Source organism: Antechinus flavipes, chromosome 5 (assembly GCF_016432865.1).
Source record: "Antechinus flavipes isolate AdamAnt ecotype Samford, QLD, Australia chromosome 5, AdamAnt_v2, whole genome shotgun sequence".
In the NCBI taxonomy this organism is placed as follows: domain Eukaryota; kingdom Metazoa; phylum Chordata; class Mammalia; order Dasyuromorphia; family Dasyuridae; genus Antechinus; species Antechinus flavipes.
Genome location: NC_067402.1, coordinates 281,900,140 through 281,916,068, shown reverse-complemented (window position 1 = coordinate 281,916,068; position 15,929 = coordinate 281,900,140). Strand labels below are relative to the sequence as shown.

General features: G+C 38.7%; 1 protein-coding gene across 1 annotated transcript in view; it reads left to right on the top strand.

The window, feature by feature from the left end:
* LARGE1 (LARGE xylosyl- and glucuronyltransferase 1) overlaps window positions 1–15,929 on the top strand; it is a 586,713-nt gene that overhangs the window by 340,027 nt on the left and 230,757 nt on the right. Inside the window, exon 6 of the mRNA XM_051961549.1 lies at window positions 11,356–11,527. Within this exon, the coding sequence (XP_051817509.1) occupies window positions 11,356–11,527 (172 nt within the window). The remainder of the gene's footprint in view (window positions 1–11,355; window positions 11,528–15,929) is intronic.

Genomic DNA, 15,929 nt, shown 5'->3' with positions numbered 1-15,929 from the left:
CATTAGCTACCATAGATTCAATTGTCTTTATATCTACTTATCCAGCCCTAAACTCTCTGATGACCAACAAGCTTAAATTGGATGCCTTATAAATATCTTAAACCCAGCATATTCAATATACTTTTCCAATCAAACTTTCTACCCTTCCCAACCTTAAATTTTTAACTAAAATTCAGTTCTTCCACGTAAGAATTGAGTCTCTTCCTTCTTCAATCTACCCATTAAACAGCCATCAAATATTTTTCTTTTCCTTAAGCTCAAATCAGACCACATCACTTCATTCCTACAAAGGCACCCATGGCTCCCAAATGCCTCTAAAATCAACCATAAACTCCTTGGCCAAGCCTTTAAAGACCATCTCAAACTGATTTGCATCTACCTTAAGCAGTGTTATTATACATTATTCCCTTTCATGGAATTTATGAGCCTGACAAAGTGACCTCTGTTCTTCACATGTAGAATTCCATTTCCATTTTCCATCTGTAAAATTATACACAGCTGTCCCCCAGGCCTGAAATTTTCCCTCCTCATAGAATCCCTTTCTTCCTTCAGGACAGGGGCCAACTAATTTCTTCTTCTTGAAGCCTTTCACAATTCCCACTATAGTTTCTGCCTTCTCCTCAACTATCTTAAATTTTCAACACTTCAATATTTATTGAATCAATTAATATTTATTCTGTCCATATTTATTTGTATAGTTACTATCTTCCTCATTGGAATATGTCTTCTTGAAAAAGAATTTTTCCATTGTTTTTCTAGATACCAGAGTTTAAAACAGTCTCTGGAAAACAAAAGAAAATAGATAGTTGAGTAGATAGAGCATTGGATCTAGAATCAGAAACACATCCTGCCTTAGGAACTTCCTAGCTATGCTACCATTTAACATTATTTAGCCTTAGTTTTTTTTTTTTAATCTGTAAAGTGAGAATTAAAATAGTAATTACTTCCAAAGGGTTGTTGTAAGGATAAAAAGAGATAAAATTTGTAAAGCATTTTACAAATCTTAATGTACCATATGAATGCTAGCTGTTATTATTATAAAGGACTTAATAAATGTTCATTAATTAGTTGATACATCTTTGGCCATTCTGAAATGTTCTACTTTCCTCTATTCAATTCTGACAAGGTGACATATGTCTATGTTTCTTTTAGTGAAACGGAATAAAGGAAGCAGGTTGATAGAAACTGATGGACAATAGAAAATCATATCAGTCTCAGAGAATATTAGAGCTGAAAGGAATCATCTCACCCAATACCCTTCATGTGAGAGATAGGGAAACTGGTTCTCTCAAAAAGGGAGAGACTTATCCAAAGTCACACAACTAAGTGGTGGTAGAAAAACTCAGGATTTGGGCATAGCTTTCTTGGCTCTGAGCCCTGGTAGCCCTTCTTTAATACCATAAGAATATTCGCAGAGTCTCAGCCATAATTTGGAATTTCTTTCTGTAAGATGTTTTGTAAATGGGTCCCCAAATGACTGGAAACTTGAAGCAGACTCATTTGATTTATATGGGCTGTATGTTTGAAATAAACATCCACTGAGGATAATTGGTGATCACTCCCCCCTTAAAGATTAGCTTTGGAGATCCAACTCCACAGTTCATGTATATGGAAGGCATCCATGTGTATGGGTTTTAATCCGTAAGGAAATTAAATGTAAAATAAGTCTTGTTCGTTCATTCCTTGTGGCTTTAACATTTCACTGTAGATGAGATAACACTGCTTTTATTGAGCTTGGGTGATCCACTTTAATAAGCCAAGGGACTAGAGGTCCTTATTGTTTCCACAAAGTCATAAACTGCTGAAAAGACATAGGGAAAACTGAAGGAGTCCTTGCCTGCAGCAAACACATTTTTCTTCCTCCTTTTTCTATACACAGCCATCAAAATGGCTGTTTCCAGAGAGGCAGCATGTCCCAATGTACAAAGAAGGGAACTTGGAGCTTGTCAGGACCCAGGTTCAATCCCGCTTCTAGCTCTAGTTGCCTATATGACCCTCGACAAATATCTTAATCTGTCTGAGTCTCATCTGTAATATAAGAGCTTTGAACTGGGTAACCTCAAAGGCCCGTGCTAGCTCTAACTCCATGATTCTATGATCTAAAGATCTGGCATTTTGGCTCTCGCTTCTGACAGATGCAATCTGTATGATCCGGGCCAAGCCATTTAACCCTTTCATGCCCTGAGGTAATTTCCCAAGATTATAAATTGCAGAACAGTTTTCTTTCTATATTGGTAGATGGAGATTCCATACCTGGATATCCTTAAACAGATAAAAACACAGATCTAGACAAGTTATTAGTATAAATCCTAAGGAGGCAGCTAAAATAACTCTAGTCACTCTAAAAGAACTTAAATGAAACAGAAGGAAATTACAACCAACATTTATATATGCCCAGCACCATGCTTGACGCCAAGACCTACTTGTATGACCTTAAGCCAGGTCCCTTCACTTCTGATTTCATTATTTTTTCATATAATATGAAAAAAGGAAGAGAGATTGAACTAAATGGCCTCCAAGTCACTTTCCATTTATAAGTCTACAATTCCTTAAGGTATCTTTTAACTCTGAATTTGGGATACTTTGATTTTCACTTGGTTGTTCAAGTCAAAGAAGACAGGGTTGGTGATCTCCAAGTAAGGTCTTTAAGGAAAAAAAACTTCAAAATCAGAGATGTAAAGAATTCTAAAATTATAAGCTATTATTAATATTTCATATGTCTCCTCTTGGCCTTCTTCAATGTTTCTGTCTCTCCCCTGGCTACCTGTTCTCCTGTTTCTCACTAATGTTCTGAGTATTTTGGTTGCCAAGGAGACTACTCAGCTACAAAATGAAAGGGAAATGATTCTCAAGCCTTCCAGAACTAGGACATTTTCTTTTAGGCAAATAAAGTGTCGAAGTGATTTGTAATCTATAGAAAGAAAAAAAAACTCTTAGCATGAGTAAAAATCTGTTTTGAGTGATAAATGCAACATATTTGGAAGAGAAATACTTATGGATCCTATACTAGCTAATATTCTAGTTAAATGGCTGACTTCATTCCTCCCTCCATGCTCTTGCACAAACAGAGTCCATGTCTGGTACACATTCACTGCTCATGGCTACCTTTTTCACTCTCTTGCTTGATTTAGTTCAAGTACCACTATCTACATGAGGCTATTTCTTATTTCCATTCCAGTTATTAATATTTTGTCTTTCTTGAAATTACTTTCCATTGTTTATTATAGAAAATATATTTACTTTCTTGCACCCATGACCTTTTGGGGGGAAAAAGGGGTAATATTCCTAGTGCCAGTCATCATGTTCTGCTCAGAGTGGGTACTACATAAATCTTTATGGTAGGTACCTTTATGGGAGAGGGCTGGAACTGGAGGAAGAAGAGTTGGGTTCAAACCCAACCTTTGACAATCGCCATTCTATCTCACTAGCCTTCAGTTTCCTCATATTTAAAATGAAAGGATTAGGCAAGATGACCTCTGACTTCTTTTGATTCCATAAAGTCAAAAATTGGGGTAAATTCAGAATCTAATTTCTGAAAATATTCAAAGTCCTTCTCTCATTTCAGTGTCTGTCCTATATAGAGTGATTCAGTGTAACACTATCTTACATTGGGACATAGTGTTCAGAGAAGTTACTCCTCTCCCCCCAAAAAATGTACATGGAAAACCAAACTTCACAATTATTTAGCAAGGAAAAGCAGGATTTTTAATTGTTTCTACCCATTGGAATATTGAACTAGACTCACCCAGTTTCTGTGACAATTTTCAAATTCATTTTATAGGAGAGAGGGAAATAGAGAGGAAGAATTCAATAGGGCATCTTGTGATTCTTGAGATGCAGACTAGAACCCTTCTCAAATGTATGGCCTCAGAAGATTCCCTGAGACTCAGAAGCATGGAGTGACTCAAGATTGGGAGAGTTAACATGACTGTTCCATGGTCACACAATGAGTAATATAACTCTTGCCTCCAAGTCTATTATTACTCTGTTTCTTTCATGATCTGCTGCCTCTGGGAATTCCTTGTGTGGCTACTCATATATGCAGGAAATCAGAGGCTCTAAATGATCACATCTATTCAGCTCTTGGTAAAAGGTGGTAGAACAGTGTGGAGTATTTACATAGAAGAAGGGCTTCAATTTATCTTGTAGCAAAGCTGATTGTTGAGCATATCAGGGAAGCAGATTTAGCATTAAAATACGGGGGACATTTCTAATCCAGTCAAGCCTAATGATGAAATGGCTCCTTCATAAGGGAGTGAGTTCCCTGTCACTAGATGTGTTCACACAGAAGCTGGATGGTTCCACACTATCTGTTTTATAGAGGGAAATCCTGCATGGGGGTTGTGGGAGAGGATGGATTATCAGTGGTCCTCAAACTTTTGTTCTCAATAACTTTATCCTATTAAAAATGATTGAGGATCTGTCCAAAGAGTTTTTGTTTATGTGGTTTATAGTTATAGATATTGATCACATTAAAAATAAAACAATTATGAATTTGTAGACTCTCTGAAAGGATTTCAGCGATTCCCAGGATGCTCTGGACCAGACTTTGAAAACCACTGGATTAGATCATCTCTAACTAGAGTTATATGTTGCCTTCTGAAGTTAAGGATTATAGCTGGAGGCTGGAAGTTCCACCCATTTCCCCTTTTTTTTTCTTTTGCCCTGCACAAGTACAGGGAATTCCCATTCTTCTACATATCTGTGTTTCAGAAATAGCATCACTGTCTTTGGCATGGAGCATGGTCTTTTTCTAGATAAAGAATGGAGTCCCCTAAACCTAGAATACCAGGTAATGAACTGTAGGCTACCTAATAACTTCAGGACTTTTACACCCAAAGTGATGCCCTAATAAATGTCTTTAATTGTTTCTTTTTAAGATGGGAAATATATTTATAAGGGGAAAGGCTCTGACTTTGGAAACCGAGGTCCTGAAAAACCATCTCTGCCCCCAGTATCACCTTGATCAAGTCATTTATCTTCTCTAGATTTTGAGTAGATGACTTCTAAGGTCTGTCTGTGATTCCATGAACTATAATCCTGTGATCTGGAGTCAGCAGTTTAACTCTTATTCCCTTTGTGAATTTGAGCATTTTTTTTCCAGGTCTCAATTTCCTTTTCTACAAAAGGGAGTGAGATAGGACTAGATGACACATCTAGGTGGTGTCATAGTGGATAGAGTGCTGGACCTGAAGTCAGGAAGATTCATCTTCTCGAGTTCAAATCCAACCTCAGACATTTATTGGTTCTGTAACCCTGGGCAAGTCACTTAACTCTGCCTCAGTTTCCTCATCTGTAAAATTAGCCAGAGAAGGAAATGGCAAGCCATTCCAGTATCTCTGCCAAAGAAAACCTCAAATGGGATGATAAAGATTTGGACACAATTGAAACAACTGAGTGAAGGACCCATGAGGTCCTTTCTCATTCTGAATCTATGCTCTTATGAATTTGTAAATTAAATAGGATATTGTCATCTGTTAAGAATTGAGGCTAAAACGAGGCTGGAGAGAAATGGGTGCTTGGGAAGAATGAAAATATCTATTATTAGATCATATAATAGGACTTCAAAATCCTGGTTTTATGGGCCCAAATACTCTTTCATGAATAATGAAAAAATAAGATGCCATAGTTACTAGAAGAGTGTCTTGTGAGGCCGTTGATAATGCTTATTAACACCCCACATTGTTGGGGTATTGGATTAGAGGGCAGATCGAGCATGTTCTTGTAGCTTCTGAATAACAGCTAAGTGGGAAGGGATGCAGATTTCTCAAGAAGCTTTTGTCAGAGACAATCAAGTTTTAGATATGCTTCAAAGTTGCTCGTGAGGGCCCAGAATTGAGAGCAATGATTAGCCATTTCTACCATGTTCCAGCTCTCTTTAGAGCAGACAATATAGACTCTGTCTACCTGCCCTGATCTTGCATCAGCATCTATGGCAGGGGTCCTCAAACTTTTTAAATAGGGGGCCAGTTCACTGTCCCTCAGACTGTTGGAGGACCGGACTATAATGAAAACAAAAACTTTGTTTTGTGGGCCTTTAAATAAAGAAACTTCATAGCCCTGGGTGAGGGGAATAATCGTCCTCAGCTGCTGCATCTGGCCTGCGGGCCATAGTTTGAGGAACCCTGACTATGGTTTATGATGTCATCTTAAGATTACTCATGACTGCCTTTTTCTATTTGCACTCCTTAATGGTCATCAATGGGGATAATAACTTATTTCTTAAAAGAATTGTAGTTTTAAGAAACTATTTCGATTACATATACCATTTATGAAATATTCATGAAGAACAGAGGATTCATTTATATGATCTTAGACTATCAGAAATGAGATGGCCTTGGAACATAAAATATCTACCAGAGTTGGGAGGGGTCTTAAGGCAGAGTGATCATCCAGGATGTGAATGCTGTTGGGGAATAGTGGGGAAAGAGAGGTTCGGAGAGTCAGAGCTGAAGCTCAGAGAGGCTCTTGGCTTTAATATCTTTCACGCATAAAATGAAAGTGATGGGACAAAGGTATTGGGACAGGGGAGAAAAAAATGGAATCAGAGTGTGTTCAGTCATTCATTCATGTCTGATTTTTCATGGGATTTTCTTGGTAAAGATAATAGAGAGGTTTGCCATTTCCTTCTTCAGCTCATTTTACAGATGAGGAAACTGAGGCAAACAGCATGAAGTGACCTCTGCCTGAGATCAGATAGATAAGACATATGTGAGGTCAGATTTGAACTCAGGTATTCCTGACTCCAGGCCCAGCACTCTATCCATTGAGTCATCTAACTGCCTCTGGGATCAGATGACTAGGTTCAAATGAGGATTTACATGGCCTCCGAGATAAATTTCTTGCATTGAAATCTTCAGCAAGGTGCACAACCTTCCTGGGCTTCTATTTGCTTGTCTGTAAAATGGCGAGTTTGGGCTGAATTCCAAGCTCTAGATTGATGATCTTCAAATCAGTCTGTAAAATGAAGGGGGTTGGACTAATGACTGCTGAGGTCCTTCCCAGCTTTAAATCTATGATCCTGTAATCAATCTGTAAGATGAAGAGGGTGGGAATCAATGGCCTCTGTAATGATATTTAAGATTGTGTCCATCTCTAAATGAGTCTCATGATGGTCACTAATCTTCATCACCCTCTCTCCCTTAGAAAAACGAGTCTTCCTTTCCCTTCTCCCCCTTTTCTCAGCTCTCATTCACCTCTTTTTTTCCTACCCTCCCTTTGCTTCCTTCTCTCTCCCATCTTCTTCCTGTTCCCCTTTTTCTTCCCTCCCATCCAGAATACATGGCTTCAGTTAAAACATCTTTACCAAAAAAGTTGGGGGACCCATCCCAGGAGAGAACCTTCCAGGACTGAATTAGGGTTGCCCTACACGACAAAGAACTTTCCCTCTGTGTGCTGTGTGATTATAAGTTTCTCCCCTCCCAATGAAATGAATATGCTGAGTGGGGCCAAGTAGTGCATTTCCAGCTGGACTGTTGGCCCTAAAATAATGCTGAACGAAGCACAAACCACATCCCATGGTGAAGTGAGAGCAGGGCGGTATGGCTGGGCACTGTTGCCATTCCCCACCTGCTACCTTGCCAGGCTTTGAAACAGCCACAGAATGAGCCACGGTAACCTTCCAGCTCGCCACCCACAATTCCCGCAAATTTCATGGGGTTATGGAGAATAAGATCTCTCTGGTTCACAACCATTTATTCTGTGGCATAAATCAATAGCTAAAGAAATCTCAGACACCATCTAGTCTTATCCCCTTATACAGATGAGGAAACCAAGGCCAAAGGACCTAGGAGATCATAAGGGACCACGGATGCTTTGCTTGGTCCATTCCCCATATCATTTTGTAGATGAGTGATGTTATTGTGTAAATTGTTTTCATTTTGCTCACTTCACATTGTATCAGTTCATACAAGTCTTCCTAGACTTTTCTGAAACCATCTCCTTGATTCTATCTTCTAATACAAGAGTATTCCATCACATTCAGATCCCACAAGCTGCTCATCCATTCCTCAATTGATGGGAATACTCGGGGCATCTCTAATTATTTGGGTCTGCATCTGGCCACTGATTCCAGATGGCTCTGGAAGAGAAAGTCAGGCAGGTGATCTTGCACAGTTCTCCCTCCCTTCAGTCCAAGTCACTTGTGTGTCACGGCATCACCTCCCTGATGTCATGGTCCTCTTCAAGAATTAAGGGCAACCTACAATATGAGTTTCAGTCTAGCCTCAGACACTTCCTAACTGTGTAACTCTGCTAAGTCACTTAATCTCTGTCTGCCTCAGTTATTTTTCATCTGTAAAATGGGTATAATAATAGCACCTACTTCCTAGGGTTGTTGTGAGTCAATCCTTGAAAAGTTCCTGGTACATAATACACACATGTTCCTCTCACTTCTGATTCTTAGAATCCCATTTTTCTTTATAGTTTCTCATATATACATTTATGTGTGTGTAATATTATACATATATGCATTTGTGTGTATGTGTATGTAAAATCTCTTGCAGGAATTCTTTTCTGATATACTTAGTTGTCAGTGTTCTACTCTTTCTTCTCAAGAACTTATATGTGTAGAATAAAAGCTCTTTAAGGACAGATTCTTTATTATTTTCTTATCACCTAACTTGGTACCAGAAACATAATAGGTGCTTAATGAATGGTTGCTGGATTGGGTTGGTAGTGAGTTCACTGGTGAATTTAAAGCAAAGGCTGCTTGGCCACTTATCCAGCACATTGAGAAGGATGTTCCTTTTGAGGCAAAGGTGAGACCAGCTGGCCTGAAGTATTCCATGGACATCTGAGATTTTGCTATTCTTTCCACATCTCTTCACCCAAGAGAGCCTACGTTGCCATATGTTTCTTGTCTTTCCTTTTCTGTAAACATAAACTCTCCACCACTTCTTTCATTTTTACTTAACAATCTGACTTAACTGATTGGGAGATACATTGGGGAGTATGTTTGTGCTTCAGCTCATGTTGAAATGAATTTATTTTCATTTATCCACATTTCTTTCTATTTAGCAAAGTACTTTGTATATGTGTTAAGATAAATCTAAATCATTTGGACCTCCTGATTAGAGGGTTTAATGGAATATTCTGTGTTCAGATTTCATTAAGCTCCTCTTCTCTGACAGCCACAAAAATTGATAAATAAGTTAAACAACGGTCTGGTGTATTAAGAGAGCCTTAACTTATAGCCTTCCTACTGAATGCCAATCTTGGGCAGAAGATTCTCTGCATAGAAAAGATCTGAGTTGAGTTTCCAGAGTCCAGTGCTTTCAGGAACAAGAATTGCATAAAAATCCTCTTTTAGAGAAAGGTATTGTCAGAGTGTGGCAAGGAAGTGGGTTTAAGTCTTGCTTTGGACACATCCTGGCCCTGCCTTCAGGGAGCATATCCTCAATTAGAAGGAGGGAAGGGCTAATGTGTACACAAATCAGTAAATGCACAGTGCAGAGTAATTTACAAAATACTTTACTACTCAGATGTTCTTACTCAAATTGAATATTTTAATAATTCATGTTTAACCAACATCCCCCATCTAGATTATCAGTTTCAAAAGATCAGGCAACTGTAAATGGTCAAGCCCTTTAATTTCTAAGAATCCCCATTTCCTGCTTCATAAAATGAAGGAACTGGGTTTTTTTTCCCTTTTAAAGTCCATTCTGGCTCCCAGTGTATCATTCTCTGATTTTTTTCTTACACTAGCCTTCCATTGCTTTTGAGAAAATTTTATTAAGTGCCACCTCTACTCAGTTCCTACTTGGCCTTGAGGGGAGAGAATAAGTTGAACCAAGATCCTTCAAGTATTTCTACCCCCCTCCCCTTTCTCAGGGATTTTAGTGAGAGTCCTGGACTGGTCATTATCCAAACCCTTCTTCTGTTGGTTTTCTGCTGCCCTCTGCTGAAATTAGCAGCACCCCAAATATCTATCCATAGACTTATAGAGCCATACAATTGTATTCAGAATAAATAACAACCTTAGAGATCATGTAGCTCACTCTCCATCGCCCTTTATTTTATAGATGAGGAAAATGAGACCCAGAGAGGTAGAGATGCTCTCTCCAGGGTCTCATAGAGAGTAAACAACTAAGTCAGTGTTGGAAACCCCATCTTCTGATTCTGAATCCTACATTCTTTTAAACAATTAAAAAGGCTCTGGAATCGTATTGAATTTTGTTGAATGGAGCAGGCAGAATAGCGCTTAATAAATCTTTTGATGACAAGGAAAAGACATGAGGAAATAAATAAAAAGATCATGGAAATATGAAAAATAGCAACACACTATTTGCCTATAGCAGCATGTAAAGACCATGAAGTCAGCATCAGGGAAGATTTGGGTTTGAAGAACAACTTTTGATGCCCAAGAATGGGGTAAACAGAAAAGTCACTTCACATCTCTCATTCACTATTTTCTCATTTGCAAAATGTGAGCAGTAATTCCCATCAGTGCCTACCTATTATGAAGATCAAATCACAGCCTAAAGTGTTGTGCAAACTCTTAATTCACTCTGTGAATGTTTTGTTTTCAGCATTCTTTTGAAATTATGCATGTATGTGAGAGTGTATATATGTGCTAAGTATGTATAAATGTAGTATCTCTACATGTGTATTCTTCTCTTGCTACTATTCCTCCTCTTCTTCCATTTCCCCTTCTTCTTTCTCTTCTTCCTCTTTTCTTTTCTTATTCCTTTTCTTCCTCGTCTTCTTTCTTCCTCTTCCTCTTGTTGTATTTCTCCTCCTTCTCTTCTTCTTCCTCTCTTCTTTATCTTCTTGCACTCCTCCATTTCCTCCTTCTCCTCCCTTTTTTCTTCTTCTTTTTCCTCTTCTTGTCCCCCTCTTCCTGCTCCACCTTTTTCTTCTTTCTCCTTTTTTCTCCATTCCTCCTTTTCTATAATACACATGTTATGTGTATATATGTATGTATATACAAACACATATATGTATACACATGCAATTGTGTGTAGAACATATGAGTCCATATTTATATACTCTTTGTAGATGCATTGTACTTATTTATATATATACTTTGTGTCTCCCTTTCTCTCCAATAGAATATAAGTTCCTTGGGAGTAGAAATTTTGTTTCCTTCTTTTTATTTCCATCTCCTGTGCCTAGAACAATTTCTGGCACATAGTGGATTTTTGAATTGATTGACATGCCCCACAGTTTCTCCTTGACAGAGCTTAGAGTTACAAAGGAAGTATTACCATAATATAACACATTTTGAATGAACCTAAAATTTGACAATAAATCTAACTTGACTTCACGATGCCCTAGATGAGGGCATCTTTATGGATCAGATGTTCACTAGCTAATGAATTCTTCTTTTCTTTTCTTCTGTCTCCTTTCACGCAGTCGGAGGTTTCCTGGATCCCCAACAAACACTACTCCGGGATATATGGTTTGATGAAGCTGGTTCTGACCAAGACCCTTCCTGCCAACATGGAGCGAGTCATCGTTCTGGACACTGACATCACCTTTGCTACCGACATCGCAGAGCTCTGGGCTGTGTTCCACAAATTCAAAGGTAAAAGTGATTTTAAAGTGATTTTTCATGAGAAAAGACAGTAACCTTCAAAGCACACAAGGTATTCACAATGAAGATTAGGTCAATTCTCTAATATCCCTGCTGGGGAAGCATGATGGATAATCCAAGCAAGATATGAGTCCTGTGTTCATTGTCATGTTTTATATTATGTTTCTCAAAAAAGATAGAAATACAATTACTTAATGGTATTTGGATTATGTTAATACTTGAATTAGTCTTTTTTAATCAAAAAAGAGACTGAAAAGAAAGAGATATCGATCATGTCAACAAAGGGATTTAAAATCAGAAGATCCCTATTTTAAATCCCAGATTTACCACTTTTTATTTCAGGGACCTTCATTTAGCCTCTCTAGAAATCAGTTTTATTATCTTTAGAATGGTGATGGGGAAAAGTTATGGAGAGAGTAATCTCCAAAGTCTCTTCCAACTCTGAACCTGTGTCAGTATTATAATCTTTGGAATTATCCTAGCATACAACATTGAACAGTGAGATCCAAAAGCTTGGTTGGGCAAGTCAGTCTGAGATTAACAATCTACCATGGTGCGTTGTGTTACATTTGGATGCAACGAACAGTGGTCTGGAATATGTTGCTCTTGATTTAGGAAGCCAAAGAATGCAGATACTTAAGGGGTGGAGAAGCATGGAGAGGCTTTAGAAATGTATTTCATTTGTTATTACTTTTATTCACCATGTTATTCATTATATTTATCACTGTTGACATTTATCATTGTTGAAGTAGGTTGGCATTGACTTATATCACTAGAGCAAAGGTTGTTAACTTGGCGACCTGTGAACTTGTAGATGGATAGATAACTATATTGGATCTAGATTGTTTCTTTTATCATCCTAATATTTTGTTTTGGATTTTTTTGCTTTTAAAACCATTATTCTATGAATAGGTCTGTAGACTTCATCACATTGTCAAAGGGGATCATAATACGGAAAAGGTTAAGAAGTCCTATAGTAAAGGCTTGTTGCTCCCTCCTTTGCATTAGATTGTGCTACCTATTGCAGGATAATACATATTCCTGGTGGGTTTGTTACTAAGAAAAATAATAAGCTAAAAGAAGGTGATTAAGTAATATATATACATATATGTAGTATATGTATATAAACTGTGTGTGTGTGGTGAGAGACAGAGATAGAAAATGTGTGATTAGACTTGAAAGAAATGGAACATCTAAGTAACTTTCTACTCTAAATTTTATTCCATCATCAGCTTAACTAGATCTTGGGTTGAAAAATATAATTCCTTTTTTTCCCCTTAATATTCCATGTATCTCTTAATCTTGTTCTGTAGAGTATCTAATTGGCCAGTCTGATGACACCCAACATTTACCTCTCCATTGTCATTCATTGCATAATCATTAAACAAATTTTCAGAGATGGATGTATTCATTGTCTCATTGAGACATGGCAACATCAGTAGAGTGTTGCTATTTTAAAAATGGTCCTTTGTTTTCATGAAAACTGTGGGGTCAGTAATGAAGTTTTGAAGTTTCCCAAAGACAACGCAACCATCTTATTCACCTGCTATTCAGTTCTTGCCTCAATTTCTGTCCACCTGCACTGCCCACCCCCAATATACATAGAAACTCTATAAATATTCTTTTAAATCCGTGTTGCAGTCTGGGTATTAGGGGGAACTGGAGAGCAAGTAAAGTGTATATTCCAAGGTCAACCCATTAGCAGGGAAAACACGAATCTGAGGAGCTAAGGTAATAGAAGCTAAATTATAATGATTTATTCTTGTTTAAGTTTATATCTCATACCCCAGTTACTTTATGAGGTAATCCTCTCTCCACAATAAAAAGGAACATAATGGATGCTAGAGTTATCTGATAGATTCTAATTCCTGTATACAATCTGCCCTAAAGGAGCTCATGAATGGATGTGGAGGAAAAATGAAAATATTATCAACAAAGGAGAATGATTTTTAAACTTTACCTGCTATGTGAATATTATGTAAGGTTTTTTAAGCATTTATTACTATGTACAAAGCATTGGAAATATGAATAGAAAAGTCCGACAGTCCCTGTTCTCAGGGTGCTCACCTTCTAATGTGGGAGACAAGAAGTCTCAAATCAGAAGAAAAGGTCCCCTGGCACTTTATTTCCACTGATAAAATCATAAGTTTCTGATGTTGAACCACTGGATTATTCCAAGGATGATGGGAGCAAGAACTTTCTTTTCTGGGTGTTCGATAGCTATGGTTGTAGTACCTACAGGAATGGTTGCCAGGCTCCATCTCCACAAAGATTGCTTCTATTCTCCAGTCTCTTGGGTTCCAGATTATGGACTTTCTCCATGAGGAGCTGAGAGGAGATGGTGGTCAAGGTGATGGTGGTGGTTTGACTGGCTTGGAACATACTGCTTCCTGTACTTCTCTCCAAATCTCTTGCTACTTCAGCTAAGCTGGTTTGACTACCCTTTTTTAGGGCAATTGGTTAGCAGTTGATGGGCATGTGTGGCCCTTTCTCTATAGAAATTGAGTATTTGAAAGATAAATGTGAACACTGGATTGGAAGGAGGTTCAGTGGTCTGGATGGGGCTGATACCCTCAGAGCTTCAAGGCCTACCCAACTTTTGATGGCACTTGATCAACATTTATCACTGGTAGGGATGAAAAGAGTAGCCATCCTTTCAACAATGATTTCTCCACTCAAGGATGACAGTGTAGACTGGCCTGGAAGAAGGTCCAGGAATTTGGGGGTGGGGAAGCATTGTTGATCCTGAGGCTATTGAATTCAGGATCTTTGACGTCTTCATCAGAGAAGGAAGAGAAATGGTAGCCAATGTAGTTATGGTGCTGGTTTATTTTGTCTGGCACATCCTGCCTTCTGTTTCTTCATTCAAATGTCTTGCTCTTGGAGACTGTGCTAAGTTCTAGGAACTTGAAGACCAAAAAAAAATTTGTTTTAAAAACTGTTCTCAAATAGGTTCCATCCTATAGAATCGCACATAAGTTAATTGTGTTAAGGAAATAAACAGAAAGTGCATGACTTGATTTAATTTTTCTATAGAGAGAGCAAGTTCTCTTTTATGTTTTTGTTTTTCATTCTTGTTCTCTTTTCCCCTTTACCTCCAGTCTTATTACTCCATTTTGCTTTTCCTTCCCTTCTCTTTTCTCCTTATTTGCTCATCTCTTATTTTAGTCTCTCTGTTTTTCTGTTTTTCTATGTCTCAATCTGTGCCTCGGACTTTATTTCTGCCTCCCCCTCTACTTTTGTCTAGTAGGTCTCTATCTGCCTCTCTTCTCCTCTCTTTCTGTCTGTGACTCTTTTTGTCTCTCTTTCTTTTTCTGCTTCTCTGTCTCTATTTGTGTGTCTCTGTTTCTCTCTCTCTCTCTCTCTCTCTCTTTCTCTCTCTCTCTCTCTCTCTCTCTCTCTCTTCTCTCTCTCTCTCTTCTCTCTCTCTCTCTCTCTCTCTCCCTGTTTCTCTATGTCTGTGTGTCTCTTTCTCCCTCCTGTCTGTCTAACTCCCTATCTTCTGATTCTTGCTCCCTCTTTTATTCCTCCTGCCCATTTTCTCTTTTATGCAAAGCACCAGTGCCAAGAAAATTGATGGGACTTATCCCCCACCCCTCCATCCCTCTCCCACTTGGGCCAGATCTATCCACGCCCAGCATCAGGCCTTAAGCAAAAGTTTTCTGCCTCTGCCCACCTCCCCCTAGGGAAAGGCATTCATCAGAACTTCTCTTGTGTTCAACGTTCCAAGTGACATTGACATAATTGGGCGCTTTTTTCCCTTCTCCTTTCTCCCTTCCTCTTTAGAGTTTCTGCCAACTCCTCCTGCTTAGATCACTGATAGGTTTGATTCCTTAATGGAGCCATGAATTTCCCCTGAGCCTGAATTCCCTTTTTTATAGAATCTATTAAAAAGCCTTTTATTTTGGGCTTCGCCAGTCCTCTTCTCAGTTCCTGACTTTAGGAGGTCTTGCAGCAACTTTCAAAAAGGCCTCCTTGGGACAATCCAGTGGGCTTCCTGAGTGGGTACTTATGGGAGGCTGGCAAATGCCCCTGTTGCCTCCTCGTTGGGAGACCACGCCATGTCCTCCTCCCACTTGAAGAGTAATTTCAGAACCCCAGATTCTGAGTAGAAAGAATCAGGCCACCAGCGTGTTGGGGAGGTTTGAGTGAGTCACTCCATGCCTTTGGTGTTTGAACGTGTTGAAGGATAAGAGATGTAGGGAGGGCCAGGGCCACCTCCCGCAGGCGGCAGAAGAGGATCCAATGTCAGAAAGCACAATAGAGCAGAAAAAATAATGAGCTTAGAGTTGGAAGACCTGAGTTTGCAAAACCATGAAGCTTAGAGCTATTTGGGACTTCAGAGATCATCTAGTCATCCATTTTGAATGTAGCCTCTGACGATAATAATAAC